Raw genomic sequence first — 13,918 nt, 5'->3', positions numbered from 1 at the left:
CTGTAACGTCTCCTGTCTCCTCCAGGGGTATCTTCAACCAGGGCTATCTCTGTCTTAAGTGTGGACTAGGAGCTCATAAGGAGTGTCTGGGCAGACTGGGCGTCTGTGGAAGAACTGGTAAGAGAGGGAGATGTGCCTCTAGAACCATTGACTTTTATTATCAAATGCTCCAGTGATGTCTCTTTACAAAATTGTATTCTGTCTAGTGTTTTCTGCTCACTCTGCCACTTGTCCACCTTCTTTCAGATTCTGCCACGCTGAGGCCTGAGGTAAGACCAGCACTGCTCCACTGCTTTTACTTAGAGAGGGTGAACCACAGCAATACATTTCCAATAGCCTAAGAAATGTTACACGCACACAAACAGACACACAAACAGACACATGATAAATGGATAGATGAATGCATGTGATTGTAAATGTAAATGTAAATGTAATTTTCCATTAGCCAAATACATGGTATTAGCCATTCCATTCCGTTCCATTGAACGTCTAATTTTTGACTCTCTTCTGCTAGACCTGATTCAGGGCACAGGGTGAGACTAGATTACTCACGCTCTTTCTTAACAATCACACAAGTGTAACACAAGGGTAAGATGTGTGTGTAGGATGGACTGTAATGAACAGTACACCCCTCCTTCATATGTTTATCTGTTAGGTCCCATCATGTCTTACTGTTGTAAGAAAAATATAAAGAAAATCTCCAGTGTTCACAGGATGAATGAACGCCTATGACTCATGCTGTAGTGCAGGTCAAGTTGATATCGCACAGTGTGTGTGTGTGTGTGTTTCTCTCAGTGTGTGTGTGTGTGTGTGTGTGTGCATGTTCGTGCAAGTGTCTGCGTATGCCTGTGTGTGTGTGACGTGTGAATTATATTCCTTCTCTCTCTCCACAGAGGGCTCCGACGGTGCGGAAACAAGCAGACCCAGGTCAGTATGGCTCGACAGTGTCACTTCCTACAGTCTTAACAAAGACTTAATGTGAAGGCCGGTGCTGTGAAAGTGGCCTATTTAACCATCTGACAACTTCAAGTTAAAAGTCTAAAAGCTGAAAACTTCAAAGTTAGTTCACCAAGTAGCTCCTCAGGAGAAGGGTTCACCAAGTAGATCCTCAGGAGAAGGGTTCACCAAGTAGATCCTCAGGAGAAGGGTTCACCAAGTAGATCCTCAGGAGAAGGGTTCACCAAGTAGATCCTCAGGGGAAGGGTTCACCAAGTAGATCCTCAGGAGAAGGGTTCACCAAGTAGATCCTCAGGAGAAGGGTTCACCAAGTAGATCCTCAGGGGAAGGGTTCACCAAGTAGCTCCTCAGGAGAAGGGTTCACCAAGTAGATCCTCAGGAGAAGGGTTCACCAAGTAGATCCTCAGGAGAAGGGTTCACCAAGTAGATCCTCAGGAGAAGGGTTCACCAGATCACTATGACGATTATGACGATGATGACGAACACAGACCATGAACACTGGAGTACTCGATCAAACAGTAAATAATCACAACATCCACACTGATGGAACACAATTCACTCCACTTTCTAAGAATCTAGTGTTAATAGATTGGCCTTTACCGTCACCTCCAGTCTACGGTGGGAGCCAGGGAAGAAGGCCTTTACCCCAACCTCCTGTCTATGGTGGGAGCCAGGGAAGAAGGACAGTGTGTAGTGGAGACAGATGGATTGGAGTGGGTGGATTCATTAAGAAAAACCTAGGCAGGGATAAGAGGACGTCCACGGTTAAACTCTCCAGCCTCTCCCTGTGCCCTTGCCTCAGCTCCTCTCTGCTGGTTAAACTCTCCAGCCTCTCCCTGTGCCCTTGCCTCAGCTCCTCTCTGCTGGTTAAACTCTCCAGCCTCTCCCTGTGCCCTTGCCTCAGCTCCTCTCTGCAGGGCTCAGCAATATAGTTATGCCTGCCTGAGTCGCTTAGGGAGGATTTTTATTTATTTAAGATACTCTTCGAAGAGGCGGGGTTTGAGACGTTTTCAAAAGATAGGCAGAGACTCTGCTGTCCTAGCATCAGGGGGAAGCTGGTTCCACCAATGGGGTGCCAGGACAGATAAGATCTTTGATTGGGCTGAGCGTGAGACGGCCAAGAGACCAGAGGTGGCAGAATGGAGTGCTCGGGTTCGGATGTAGGGTTTGAGCATAGCCTGAAGGTAGGGAGGGGCAGTTCCTCTTGCTCTTCCATAGGTAAGCACCATGGTCTTGTAGTGGATGCAAGTTTAGACTGAAAACCAATGGAGTGTACGGCGGAGTGGGTGACATGGGATAACTTGGGAAGGTTGAACACCAGACAGGCTGCAGCGTTCTGGACAAGTTGCAGGGGTTTGATGGCGCAAGCGGGGAGTCCAGCCAACAGAGAGTTGCAGTAGTCCAGACGGGAGATGACAAGTGCCTGGATTAGAACCTGCACCACTTCCTGTTTGAGGAAAGGTCGTACTTTACGGATGTTGTAAAGCATGAACCTGGAGGAGTGAGTCACTGTTTTGATGTTGGCAGAGAACGACAGGATGTTTTCCAGGGTCACGGCAAGGTTCTTCGCACCTTGGAGTTGTCGACGGTGATGGAGAGGTCATTGTTCGGGCAGGCCTTGCCCGGGAGGAAGAGCAGCTCCGTCTTTTCGAGGCTGAGCTTGAGGAGGTGGGCCGACATCCAAGCTGAGATACTGTATCTGCCAGGCATGCAGAGATGCGTGTCGCCACCTGGGTGTCAGAAGGGGGGAATGAGAAAAGTAGTTGAGTGTCATCCGCATAGCAATGACAGGAGAGACCATGAGAGGAGATGATGGAGCCCAGGAGAGACCATGAGAGGAGATGATGGAGCAGAGTAACTTGGTGGAAAGAGAAGAGGGCCTAGAACCGAGCCCTGGGGGACACCAGTAGTGAGAGCACATGGTGCAGACACAGATCCTCTCCACGCCACCTGGTAGGAGCTACCTGCCAGGCAGGATGCAATCCAGGAGTGTGCAGAGCCTGAGACGCCCAGCTCTGAGAGGGTGGAGAGGAGGATCTGATGGTTCATGGTGTCGAAGGCAGCGGATAGATCTAGGAGGATGTGAACAGAGGAGAGAGAGTCAGCTTTGGCAGTGCGGAGAGCTTCCGTGACACAGAGAAGAGCAGACTCGTTTGAGTGACCCATCTTGAAGCCTGACTGGTTAGGGTCAAGAAGATCGTTCTGAGAGAGATAACAATAGAGTTGATCAGAGACAGCACGCTCAAGTGTTTTGGAAAGAAAAGACATCAGAGGGGTCGAGGAGGGAGCGACTCTGGCCATCTTGAAGTCATGTGTCCTCTCCTCTCCTCTGTCCCCAGGTCTCTCATAGCCCTGTCTCAGCATGTCCTCTCCTCTGTCCCCAGGTCTCTCATAGCCCTGTCTCAGCATGTCCTCTCCTCTCCTCTGTCCCCAGGTCTCTCATAGCCCTGTCTCAGCATGTCCTCTCCTCTCCTCTGTCCCCAGGTCTCTCATAGCCCTGTCTCAGCATGTCCTCTCCTCTCCTCTGTCCTCAGGTCTCTCATAGCCCTGTCTCAGCATGTCCACTCCTCTCCTCTGTCCCCAGGTCTCTCATAGCCCTGTCTCAGCATGTCCTCTCCTCTCCTCTGTCCCCAGGTCTCTCATAGCCCTGTCTCAGCATGTCCACTCCTCTCCTCTGTCCCCAGGTCTCTCATAGCCCTGTCTCAGCATGTCCTCTCCTCTCCTCTGTCCCCAGGTCTCTCATAGCCCTGTCTCAGCATGTCCTCTCCTCTGTCCCCAGGTCTACCATAGCCCTGTCTCAGCATGTCCTCTCCTCTCCTCTGTCCCCAGGTCTCCCCAGGATGCTGGTGATCAGAGACTACTGTGGTATCCCCTCTCCCCAGAGTGCCCCCCCATTGACCATCCATGCTGGGGACATCATCGAGCTCGTCAGTGCCAACCTACACAGCTCCTGGTGGCAGGTGGGTGACGACTCAGTCAGACGGAAGGAACGTATGCTTCAATGTGTGTGTGTGTGCGCGTGTGTGTCTGTGTGTGTGTGTGTGTGTGTGTGTGTGTATGCGCGTGTGTGTCTGTGTGTGTGTGTGTGTGACCTCACTCCTCATTACTTGCTGTGACTTAACCTACACATTCCGTCGTCATCCTCTTCCAGTTCATTCCAGGTGAATCACCACATAACCGTTACATTGAGGTCGCATTAAGAAGAGATAGTGGTTGGTAGTTGGTAACCCACACACACTCAGCTCTGTCAATTGATTTCTTCAGCCAGGAGTGATGAAACTCCTGCTGTGCATGAGGAATTGTGTGTGTGTGTGTGTGTGTGTGTGTGTGTGTGTGTTTGTGTGTGTGTGCATGAGGAATTGTGTGTGTGTGTGTGTGTGTGTGTGTGTGTGTGTGTGTGTGTGTGTGTATGCTATCTGTTTTCTTCCTTGCCTCTTCTGATTAGACCTGTGAGAGCAGAGCAGTTGATCTAGCCAATTAGTGACTTAAATTGATTAATCAAGTGCTACACACACACAGAGAGAGAAACTAAACTGATTCAGACACAAGGACTCTCCAGAGAAGGACTCTCCAGAGAAGGACTCTCCAGAGAAGGACTCTCCAGAGAAGGACTCTGCAGTAAGGGACTAACTGTAACACATTCTCACATACAGGCACATTAGTCTAATGTGGCTATATTGTAGCAATAATATAATAATAATAATAATAATAATAATAATAATATATAATAATAATAATAGCCATACTGTCACCATTTGTTACAGTTCTATTTAAAAAATATATTGCTGGGGACAATTTTTAAACCTCCCGCTTTGGGCTGGATGTGTCAATGTGTAATTTATACATGCATAATATATGAGCAGAATTACTGTCTTACCTCAATTAGCAACAAAATCCCTAGTTTGAAAGTGACTGTTTTCTGCATGCTGTGTTGCGTCGTTTCCCCCACATTTTCCCCCACGTGGGCCAGCCCCTTAGCAGTTCGAGTTTCTGCCAATGAGCTTTAGCCCTCGCCATACGAGTGACAGCTAGCGAGATGCACACACAGCAGAGCCAGGGAGCGAGATCGATGACGTGGTGCACATATCTGCACATATGTGACGAAGTACACCATTTTCACGGGCCAACTTTTGGCTCGTGAGTTCTACTTTCAGAACTACTGGCTAAAAATATACAAAAGTACCGGAGAATCTCTCACTGATCTCTGTCTGATAGCACACACAATGAAAATGGATGCCAAGAGACCCATAATAAACCTGCTGGAGGAAGAGTTGAGTTGAATTGAAAAGTGTGAAAGTTTGGCGTGGTCACCATGGTTACCATGAACTCTGTATAGGCTATGTACCCTGGGAGGGGGTAGCCTACTCTGAATTTGGTGAATGATAATGCACATTTGCAAATGTGTTGATTTATTTTATCCCTCCCTTCAGTATCCATAATGACATTCTAATAAGGCTACTTAATCTTCCAACGGGTTCCCCCGAGAGTTCTAAAGGATAGAATTACAGAACATTGAGATTTCATATCCCCTGTTCTACCCTGAAGGCAATTATCTCACTTGTCTCTTTCTCTCTCTATCTGTCTCTCTCTCTCTGTGTCTCTCTCTCTCTCTATCTCCCTCTCTCTCTCTCTCTCTCTCTCTCTCTCTCTCTCTCTCTTGCTCTCGCTCTCGCTCTCTCTCTCTCTCTCTCTCTCTCTCTCTCTCTCTCTCTCTCTCTCTCTCTTCTCTCTCTCTCTCTCTCTCTCTATATATATATATATATATATATATATATATATATATATATATATATATCCCTCTCTCTCCTTCTCCCTCTCTCTCCCTCCCTGTGCCAGCCAGAACAATATAATCAATCAATGTAATTTAATTTGATCTTTCAGGCTGGCTCCTGTTTACTGCGCCATGGTAATAAGTTTAATCTTTAGCTTACGAGGGCGTAACAAATAGAGAGGGGCTCTCCACAGCTTCAGATGAAATGTTATTAAGTTGAATGAAGCATCGAGATGGGCTTCAGATTCACTTTTCAATCTAATGTATATTGAGGAGAGGGGTTGCATGGGGCTGAGACACACTTCGTACTGTAATAAAGGGGTGAGAGAGGAGAGAGAGAGAGAGAGAGAGAGAGAGAGAGAGAGAGAGAGAGAGAGAGGAGAGAGAGAGAGAGAGAGAGAGAGAGAGAGAGAGAGAGAGAGAGAGAGAGAGAAGAGAGAGAGAGAGAGAGAGAGAGAGGAGAGAGAGAGAGAGAGAGAGAGAGAGAGACAAGTGAGATAATTGCTTAGCTTCAGGACTGGATCTTAGATTGACATACAGACTGATTTCATAAAGCTGGGTTTGCGTTCCTCGATAAAAGCTGGCGTAGGTTTTGTCTGGTAAGAGACTTTATCCTGATGATTTTGATAAACCCCCAGTCAGTCAGTTTCAGTCCTGCTTGAAGCGGTGAATGTAACACAATAGTTAGTATTTTAGTGATAGTCAGTCATGGAGGGCTCCCACTGTTCTGGGATTCATCACATTCATTATTTAGTGGTAAACCAGCCTGTTGTTGTAGATGCTGTACAAATCCAACGAAGCAGCACTAAAGTCTGCTCCGGAGCAGATTAACTGGAGCTGTGTGTGGGTTAGTGATGCGAAGGTTAGCTGTTTGTTTACCCGCACCCACCCAAAATTGCTAATAACCCATCTGCAACTGCCCGACGATATATAGTGCCTTCTTTTTCCACATTTTGTAAGGTTACAGCCTTGTATTAAATTGTTTTTTTCCCTCATCAATCTACATACATACAAAGGAAAAACAGTTTTCAGAGACTTGTCCCGAAGCCACTCCTGCATTGTCTTGGCTGCGTGCTTAGGGTTGTTGTCCTGTTGGAAAGTGAACCGTCGCCCCAGTCTGATGTCCTGTGCGGCTCTGAAGCAGGTTTTCATCGAGGATCTCTCTGTACTTTGCTCTGTTCAGCTTTGCCTCGATCCTGACTAGTCTCCCAGTCCCTGCCGCTGGAAAACATCCCCACAGCATGATGCTGCCACCACCATGCTTCACCGTAGGGATGGTGCTAGGTTTCCTCCAGACGTGACGGTTGGCATTCAGGCCAAAGAGTTTAATCTTGGTTTCATCAGACCAGAGAATCTTGTTTATCATGGTCTGAGACTCTTTAGTTGCCTTTTGCCAAACTCCAAGCGGGCTGTCATGTGCCTTTTACTGAGGAGTGGCTTCCGTCTGGCCACTCTACCATAAAGGCCTGATTGGTGGAGTACTGCAGAGATGGTTGTCCTTCTGGAAGGTTCTCCCATTTCCCCAGAGGAACTCTGGAGCTCTGTCAGAGTGACCATCCGGTTCTTGATCACCTCCCTGACCAAGGTCCTTCTCCCCCGATTGCTCAGTTTGTCTTAGAGCTCTACGGACAATTCCTTTGACTTCATGGCTTGGTTTTTGCTCTGACATGCACTGTCAACTGTGGGACCTTATATAGACAGGTGTGTTCCTTTCCAAATCATGTCCAATCAATTGAATTTACCACAGGTGGACTCCAATCAAGTTGTAGAAACATCTCAAGGATGATCAATGGAAATAGGATGCACCTGAGTCTCATGACATGTCACGATCGTTTACGAACGAGAAGGACCAAGGCGCAGCGTGATATGCGTACATGTTTATTTATATAGAATAAACACCACAACGACAAAATAACAAACGAAACGTGAAGTCCAAGGTAACCTACAAACAACATACCTTACACGGAACAAGATCCCACAACTAACAGGTGCCAAAAGGCTGCCTAAGTATGGTCCCCAATCAGAGACAACGAGCTACAGCTGCCTCTGATTGGGAACCACCCCGGCCAACATAGATCTACACATTCTAGATCAACCATAGAAAACAACATAGCACAACACGACACAGAAAATACACACCCTGACTCAACAAATACAAGTCCTCAGAGCCAGGGCGTGACATGACAATTTTGAGTCTCATGACAAAGTGTCTGAATTCTTATATAAATAAGGTATTTCTGTTTTAAAAAATTTATACATTTGCTAAAATTTCTAAAAACCTGTTTTCACATTGTCATTAGGGGGTATTTTGTGTAGATTGATAAGGGAATAAACAATTGAATACATTTTAGAATAAGGCTGTAACGTAACAATATGTGGAAAAAGTGAATGGGTCTGAATACTTTCCGAATGCACTGTATTAAGGATCTTAGTTTAGTTTATTAACTCGACCATTTAAAGAAAAACGAGCACACATAAAACTTGAAAAAGCCATACATGCACATGAGTAAAATCATCGAGGATAACACACAATAAAGTTTGGGACTTATTTCCACTGTGGTCCTCTTGAAACAAGATGGCTGGGCAAGATCCAACACGGTTGACCACAGTATGACAGAGAGATAATACAACATAAAAACAAAGAAGAAGAACATCTATCTCATCATTGCAGTTACATCATAGGGGTCATTCATACAGAAGACATCAAACAGTTTTTTACTTTATTTTTTAAAGCTTCCCAGAGAGGATGTTGTTTTTATGGGCAGAGGCAACTCATTCCACTCTGAGGCTCCAGTATACATGTTTTTCATCCGCAGGGACTGGGAAACTGTTCAGAATTGAAGGAATTATGGATGGCGCTAAATACAGGGAAATTCTTGAGGGAAACCTTGTTTCAGTCTTCCAGAGATTTGAGACTGGGACGGAGGTTCACCTTCCAGCAGGACAATGACCCTAAGCATACTGCTAAAGCAACACTCGAGTGGTTTAAAGGGAAACATTTAAATGTCTTGGAATGGCCTAGTCAAAGCCCAGACCTCAATCCAATTGAGAATCTGTGGTATGACTTAAAGATTGCTGTACATCAGCTGAACCCATCCAACTTGAAGGAGCTGGAGCAGTTTTTCCTTGAAGAATGGGGAAAATCCCAGTGGCTAGATGTGCCAAGCTTATAGAGACATACCCCAAGAGACTTGCAGCTATAATTGCTGCAAAAGGTAACTCTACAAAGTATTGACTTGGGGGGGGGGGGGGGGGGTGAATATATATGCACGCTCAAGTTTTCTGTTTTTTCTGTCTTATTTCTTGTTTCTTTCACCAGAAAAAAAATATTTTTCATCTTCAAAGTGGTAGGCATCTTGTGTAAATCAAATGATACAAACCCCCCAAAAATGTAAGGCAACAAAATAGGAAAAATGCCAAGAGGGGTGAATACTTTCGCAAGCCACTGTATGTGAGTAACCCTAACCCTATCTGGAGCTTCCCCTTCATAAACTTAGATTAGCCGCCAAACCAGGAAGTACTAGTGTAGTCAAAATGGCATTGAATGAGGGCAGTGGCTAGCACTCTCACGGAGTCCTTATCAAGCAGCTTGGATTTTTTTGCCAAAGACGTAGTCCTGGCAATAACCTTCCCTAGCACTTTAGTGGACATGCTCACACCTCCTAAGCTTCCATCAAGGATGCATCCCAGGTAGCTAACAGAGGTTTTAGTAGTCAGCACCTCACCCCCTAGCTCCACTCTGATTTCAGAGGACCTACACAATTTAGGTCTGGACCCCAAAATAATTGCCTCAGTTTTACCTAAGTGCAGAGATCGCTTATTATCTCCAAGCCATTTGTTAATGTTAGTAAGCTCTGTGCTAAGTATGCTCTCCAACATAGTTTTACTTTTGTGAGACACCAGAAGTGTAGAGTCATCAGTATAAAGGAAAAGATGACAAGAACAAGCATATTTCATATTGTTTATGTACAGTAAAAACAGTAGAGATGCCTTGTTCAAGAGAGAGATTAACGATATGCGTAATACAAGAGGCAATTTGCTCAGCAGAATCTCTAAGAAACCTTGCAGGAATATTATACAGGCCTGTGGCTTTGGAGCATTTAATCTCTGCTAGCATACTGGCTGTTTTGGCTCTAGCTACCTTTGCAAAATAGTTTTGCTGAACCCCTAACTCGGCATAACACTTCTTGACTTGGTCATTTCCATACAAACCAGAACTGGTTAGCAGCTTGCTAACCAGCTTGCTAACCAGCTTGCTGGCAACAGAAGTAAAAAAAATAGTTGAATCTGGCAATCTCAGCTTTTTCATATACCATCTCCCCGCTGATGTTCAGTCCAATACTGTTTAGTTTGTTTTTAGTAGTACTACTACAGCCTAGTTCCTTAAATGATTTCCAAAGCTTTTTAGGGTCATTTTTGTTCTGAATGATTTTATCAGCAAAGTAACCCCTCATATCTTCATCCATCCTGCTCTGTGCTTTATTTCTCTGACAAAATCAGGCTGCTCTTGAGAGTTCTTAAATTTCTGAAAGGCCTTATTCCATTAGCTACTGCCAAGGCAGCAGCTACTCTTCCTGGGGTCCAGCAACATTAACCTCTACGGGTTCGGTGTCCCGTATACAGGACGGTTGAGCTAACGTGTGCTAATGTGATTAGCATGACTGTTGTAAGTAACAGCAAACTTTCCAGGACATAGACATGTCTTATTTGGGCAGAAAGCTCAAATTCTTGTTAATCTAACTGCACTGTCCAATTAACAGTAGCTATTACAGTGAAAAAATACCATGCTATTGTTTGAGGAGAGTGCACAACAACAAAACACTTGTGTAGCAGTGATTTCACTCGCAGTAGCTGACGTGTATAGTCTTGAGTCATCCGCATACATATCCACACTGGCTTTACTCAAGTGGCATGTCATTAGTAAAGATTGAAAAAAGTAAGGGGCCTAGACAGCTGCCCTGGGGAATTCCTGATTCTACCTGAATTATGTTGGAGAGGCTTCCATTAAAGAACACACTCTGTGTTCTGTTAGACAGGTAACTCTTTATCCACAATATAACAGGGGGTGTAAAGCCATAACACATCAGTTTTTCCAGCAGCAGACTATGATCGATAATGTCAAAAGCTTCACTGAAGTCTAACAAAACAGCTCCCACAATCTTTTTATCATCAATTTATCTCAGCCAATCATCAGTCATTTGCATAAGTGCTTGTTGAATGTCCTTCCCTATAAGCGTGCTGAAAGTCTGTTGTCAATTTGTTTACAGTAAAATAGCATTGTATATGGTCAAACACAATTTTTTCCAAAAGTTTACTAAGGGTTGGTAACAGGTTGATTGGTCGGCTATTTGAGCCAGTAAAGGGGGCTTTACTACTCTTGGATAGCGGAATTACTTTTGCTTCCCTCCAGGCCTGAGGGCACACACTTTCTAGGCTTAGATTGAAGATATAGGAGTGGCAATATCGTCCACTATTATCCTCAGTAATTTTCCATCGAAGTTGTCAGACCCCGGTGGCTTGTCATTGCTGATAGACAACACTAATTGTTTCACCTCTTCCACACTCACCTTACGGAATTCAAAATTACAATGCTTGTCTTTCATAATTTGATCAGTTATACTTTGATGTTTTTTGCTGACATGTCATGCCTAAGTTTGCTAATCTTGCCAATGAAAAAATCATTAAAGTAATTGGCAATATCACTGGGTTTTGTGATGAATGAGCCATCTGATTCAATGAATGGTGGTGCTGAGTTTGCCTTTTTGCCCAAAATTTCATTGAAGGTGCTCCAAAGCTTTTCACTATCATTCTTTGTCATTTATCTTTGTTTCATAGTGTAGTTTCTTCTTCTTTTTATTCAGTTTAGTCACATAATTTCTCAATTTGCAGTACATTTGCCAATCGGTTGTGCAGCCAGACTTATTTGCCATTCCTTTTGCCTCATCCCTCTCAACCATAATTTTTTTTTTTTATTCCTCATCAATCCACAGCGATTTAACAGTTAGGAACTGCTGCATCACTACTGTTACTGTGTTACTGTGTTGGACACTCTGCCTCATTGTGGGCTAATTGTCTAGGATTTATAGAAGAGATGGGGGAGGGGGAGAGAAGGAGGGAACGGATGATTTATAGAAGAGATGGGGGAGGGGGAGAGAAGGAGGGAACGGATGATTTATAGACGAGATGGGGGAGGGGGAGAGAAGGAGGGATTGGATGATTTATAGACGAGATGGGGAAGGAGGAGAGAAGGAGGGAACGGATGATTTATAGAAGAGATGGGGGAGGGGGAGAGAAGGAGGGAACGGATGATTTATAGAAGAGATGGGGGAGGGGGAGGAGAGAAGGAGGGAACGGATGATTTATAGAACAGATGGAGGAGGAGGAGAGAAGGAGGGAACGGATGATTTATAGAAGAGATGGGGGAGGGGGAGAGAAGGAGGGAACGGATGATTTATAGAAGAGATGGGGAAGGAGGAGGAGAGAAGGAGGGAACGGATGATTTATAGAAGAGATGGGGGAGGAGGAGAGAAGGAGGGAACGGATGATTTATAGAAGAGATGGGGGAGGGGGAGAGAAGGAGGGAACGGATGATTTATAGAAGAGATAGGGGAGGGGGAGAGAAGGAGGGAACGGATGATTTATAGAAGAGATAGGGGAGGGGGAGAGAAGGAGGGAACGGATGATTTATAGAAGAGATAGGGGAGGGGGAGAGAAGGAGGGAACGGATGATTTATAGAAGAGATGGGGGAGGGGGAGAGAAGGAGGGAACGGATGATTTATAGAAGAGATGGGGGAGGAGACGAGAAGGAGGGAACGGATGATGGAGGGAAGACTAATATAATGTGATTAACTAACAGCAATGTGCCGTTGCAGGGCAAGATCTTGGCGACGAGAGAGATTGGCTTCTTTCCCAGCGATGCCGTTAGGCCCTGCCCATGTGTAAGTATGGAAGCTAAACACCCTTATTCAACAACTTATTTAAAGACTTAATGAAGCCTTCATAAACCTTCATCAGCCTTCATAAACCCTTTCTAAGGCCTACATTCTTCACAGATGATTGCTCATTACTGCAGATGACCTCCACTTGTCTGCATTGATCTCATTTGGCTGGAAATAACCATGTTTCTCTCTGTCCCTCCCAGGTGCCCAAGCCAGTGGATTACTCAGCCCAGCTGTGGTAGGTGAAACAACAACTCTAACACAGTGGGGGAAAAAAGTATTTAGTCAGCCACCAATTGTGCAAGTTCTCCCACTTAAAAAGATGAGAGAGGCCTGTAATTTTCATCATAGGTACACGTCAACTATGACAGACAAAATGAGGGGAAAAAAATCCAGAAAATCACATTGTAGGATTTTTTATGAAATTATTTGCAAATTATTGTGGAAAATAAGTATTTGGTCAATAACAAAAGTTTCTCAATACTTTGTTATATACCCTTTGTTGGCAATGACACAGGTCAAACGTTTTCTGTAAGTCTTCACAAGGTTTTCACACACTGTTGCTGGTATTTTGGCCCATTCCTCCATGCAGATCTCCTCTAGAGCAGTGATGTTTTGGGGCTGACGCTGGGCAACACGGACTTTCAACTCCCTCCAAAGATTTTTTATGGGGTTGAGATCTGGAGACTGGCTAGGCCACTCCAGGACCTTAAATTGCTTCTTACGAAGCCACTCCTTCGTTGCCCAGGCGGTGTGTTTGGGATCATTGTCATGCTGAAAGACCCAGCCACGTTTCATCTTCAATGCCCTGGTCTTGTATGTCTTCCATTTCCTAATAATTGCTCCCACAGTTGATTTCTTCAAACCAAGCTGCTTACCTATTACAGATTCAGTCTTCCCAGCCTGGTGCAGGTCTACAATTTTGTTTCTGGTGTCCTTTGACAGCTCTTTGGTCTTGGCCATAGTGGAGTTTGGAGTGTGACTGTTTGAGGTTGTGGACAGGTGTATTTTATACTGATAACAAGTTCAAACAGGTGCCATTAATACAGGTAACGAGTGGAGGACAGAGGAGCCTCTTAAAGAAGAAGTTACAGGTCTGTGAGAGCCAGAAATCTTGTTTGTTTGTAGGTGACCAAATACTTATTTTCCACCATAATTTGCAAATAAATTCATAAAAAATCCTACAATGTGATTTTCTGGATTTTTTTTTCTCAATTTGTCTGTCATAGTTGAAGTGTACCTATGATGAAA

General features: G+C 44.8%; 1 protein-coding gene across 1 annotated transcript in view; it reads left to right on the top strand.

Annotated features, from left to right (window-relative positions):
• The window catches only part of vav3b (vav 3 guanine nucleotide exchange factor b), a gene marked incomplete at both ends in the record, with an annotated part of 90,784 nt that overhangs the window by 69,542 nt on the left and 7,324 nt on the right, over nt 1-13,918 (top strand). Inside the window, 6 exons of the mRNA XM_084139392.1 lie at nt 26-117; nt 247-269; nt 894-927; nt 3,787-3,917; nt 12,602-12,667; nt 12,871-12,905. Of these exons, the coding sequence (XP_083995518.1) occupies nt 26-117; nt 247-269; nt 894-927; nt 3,787-3,917; nt 12,602-12,667; nt 12,871-12,905 (381 nt within the window). The remainder of the gene's footprint in view (nt 1-25; nt 118-246; nt 270-893; nt 928-3,786; nt 3,918-12,601; nt 12,668-12,870; nt 12,906-13,918) is intronic.

Source organism: Coregonus lavaretus (genome assembly GCF_964263955.1).
Source record: "Coregonus lavaretus genome assembly, chromosome: 23".
NCBI lineage: Eukaryota > Metazoa > Chordata > Actinopteri > Salmoniformes > Salmonidae > Coregonus > Coregonus lavaretus.
The sequence above is the reverse complement of the archived record's forward strand: the minus strand, read 5'-3'. Positions and strand labels throughout refer to the sequence as shown.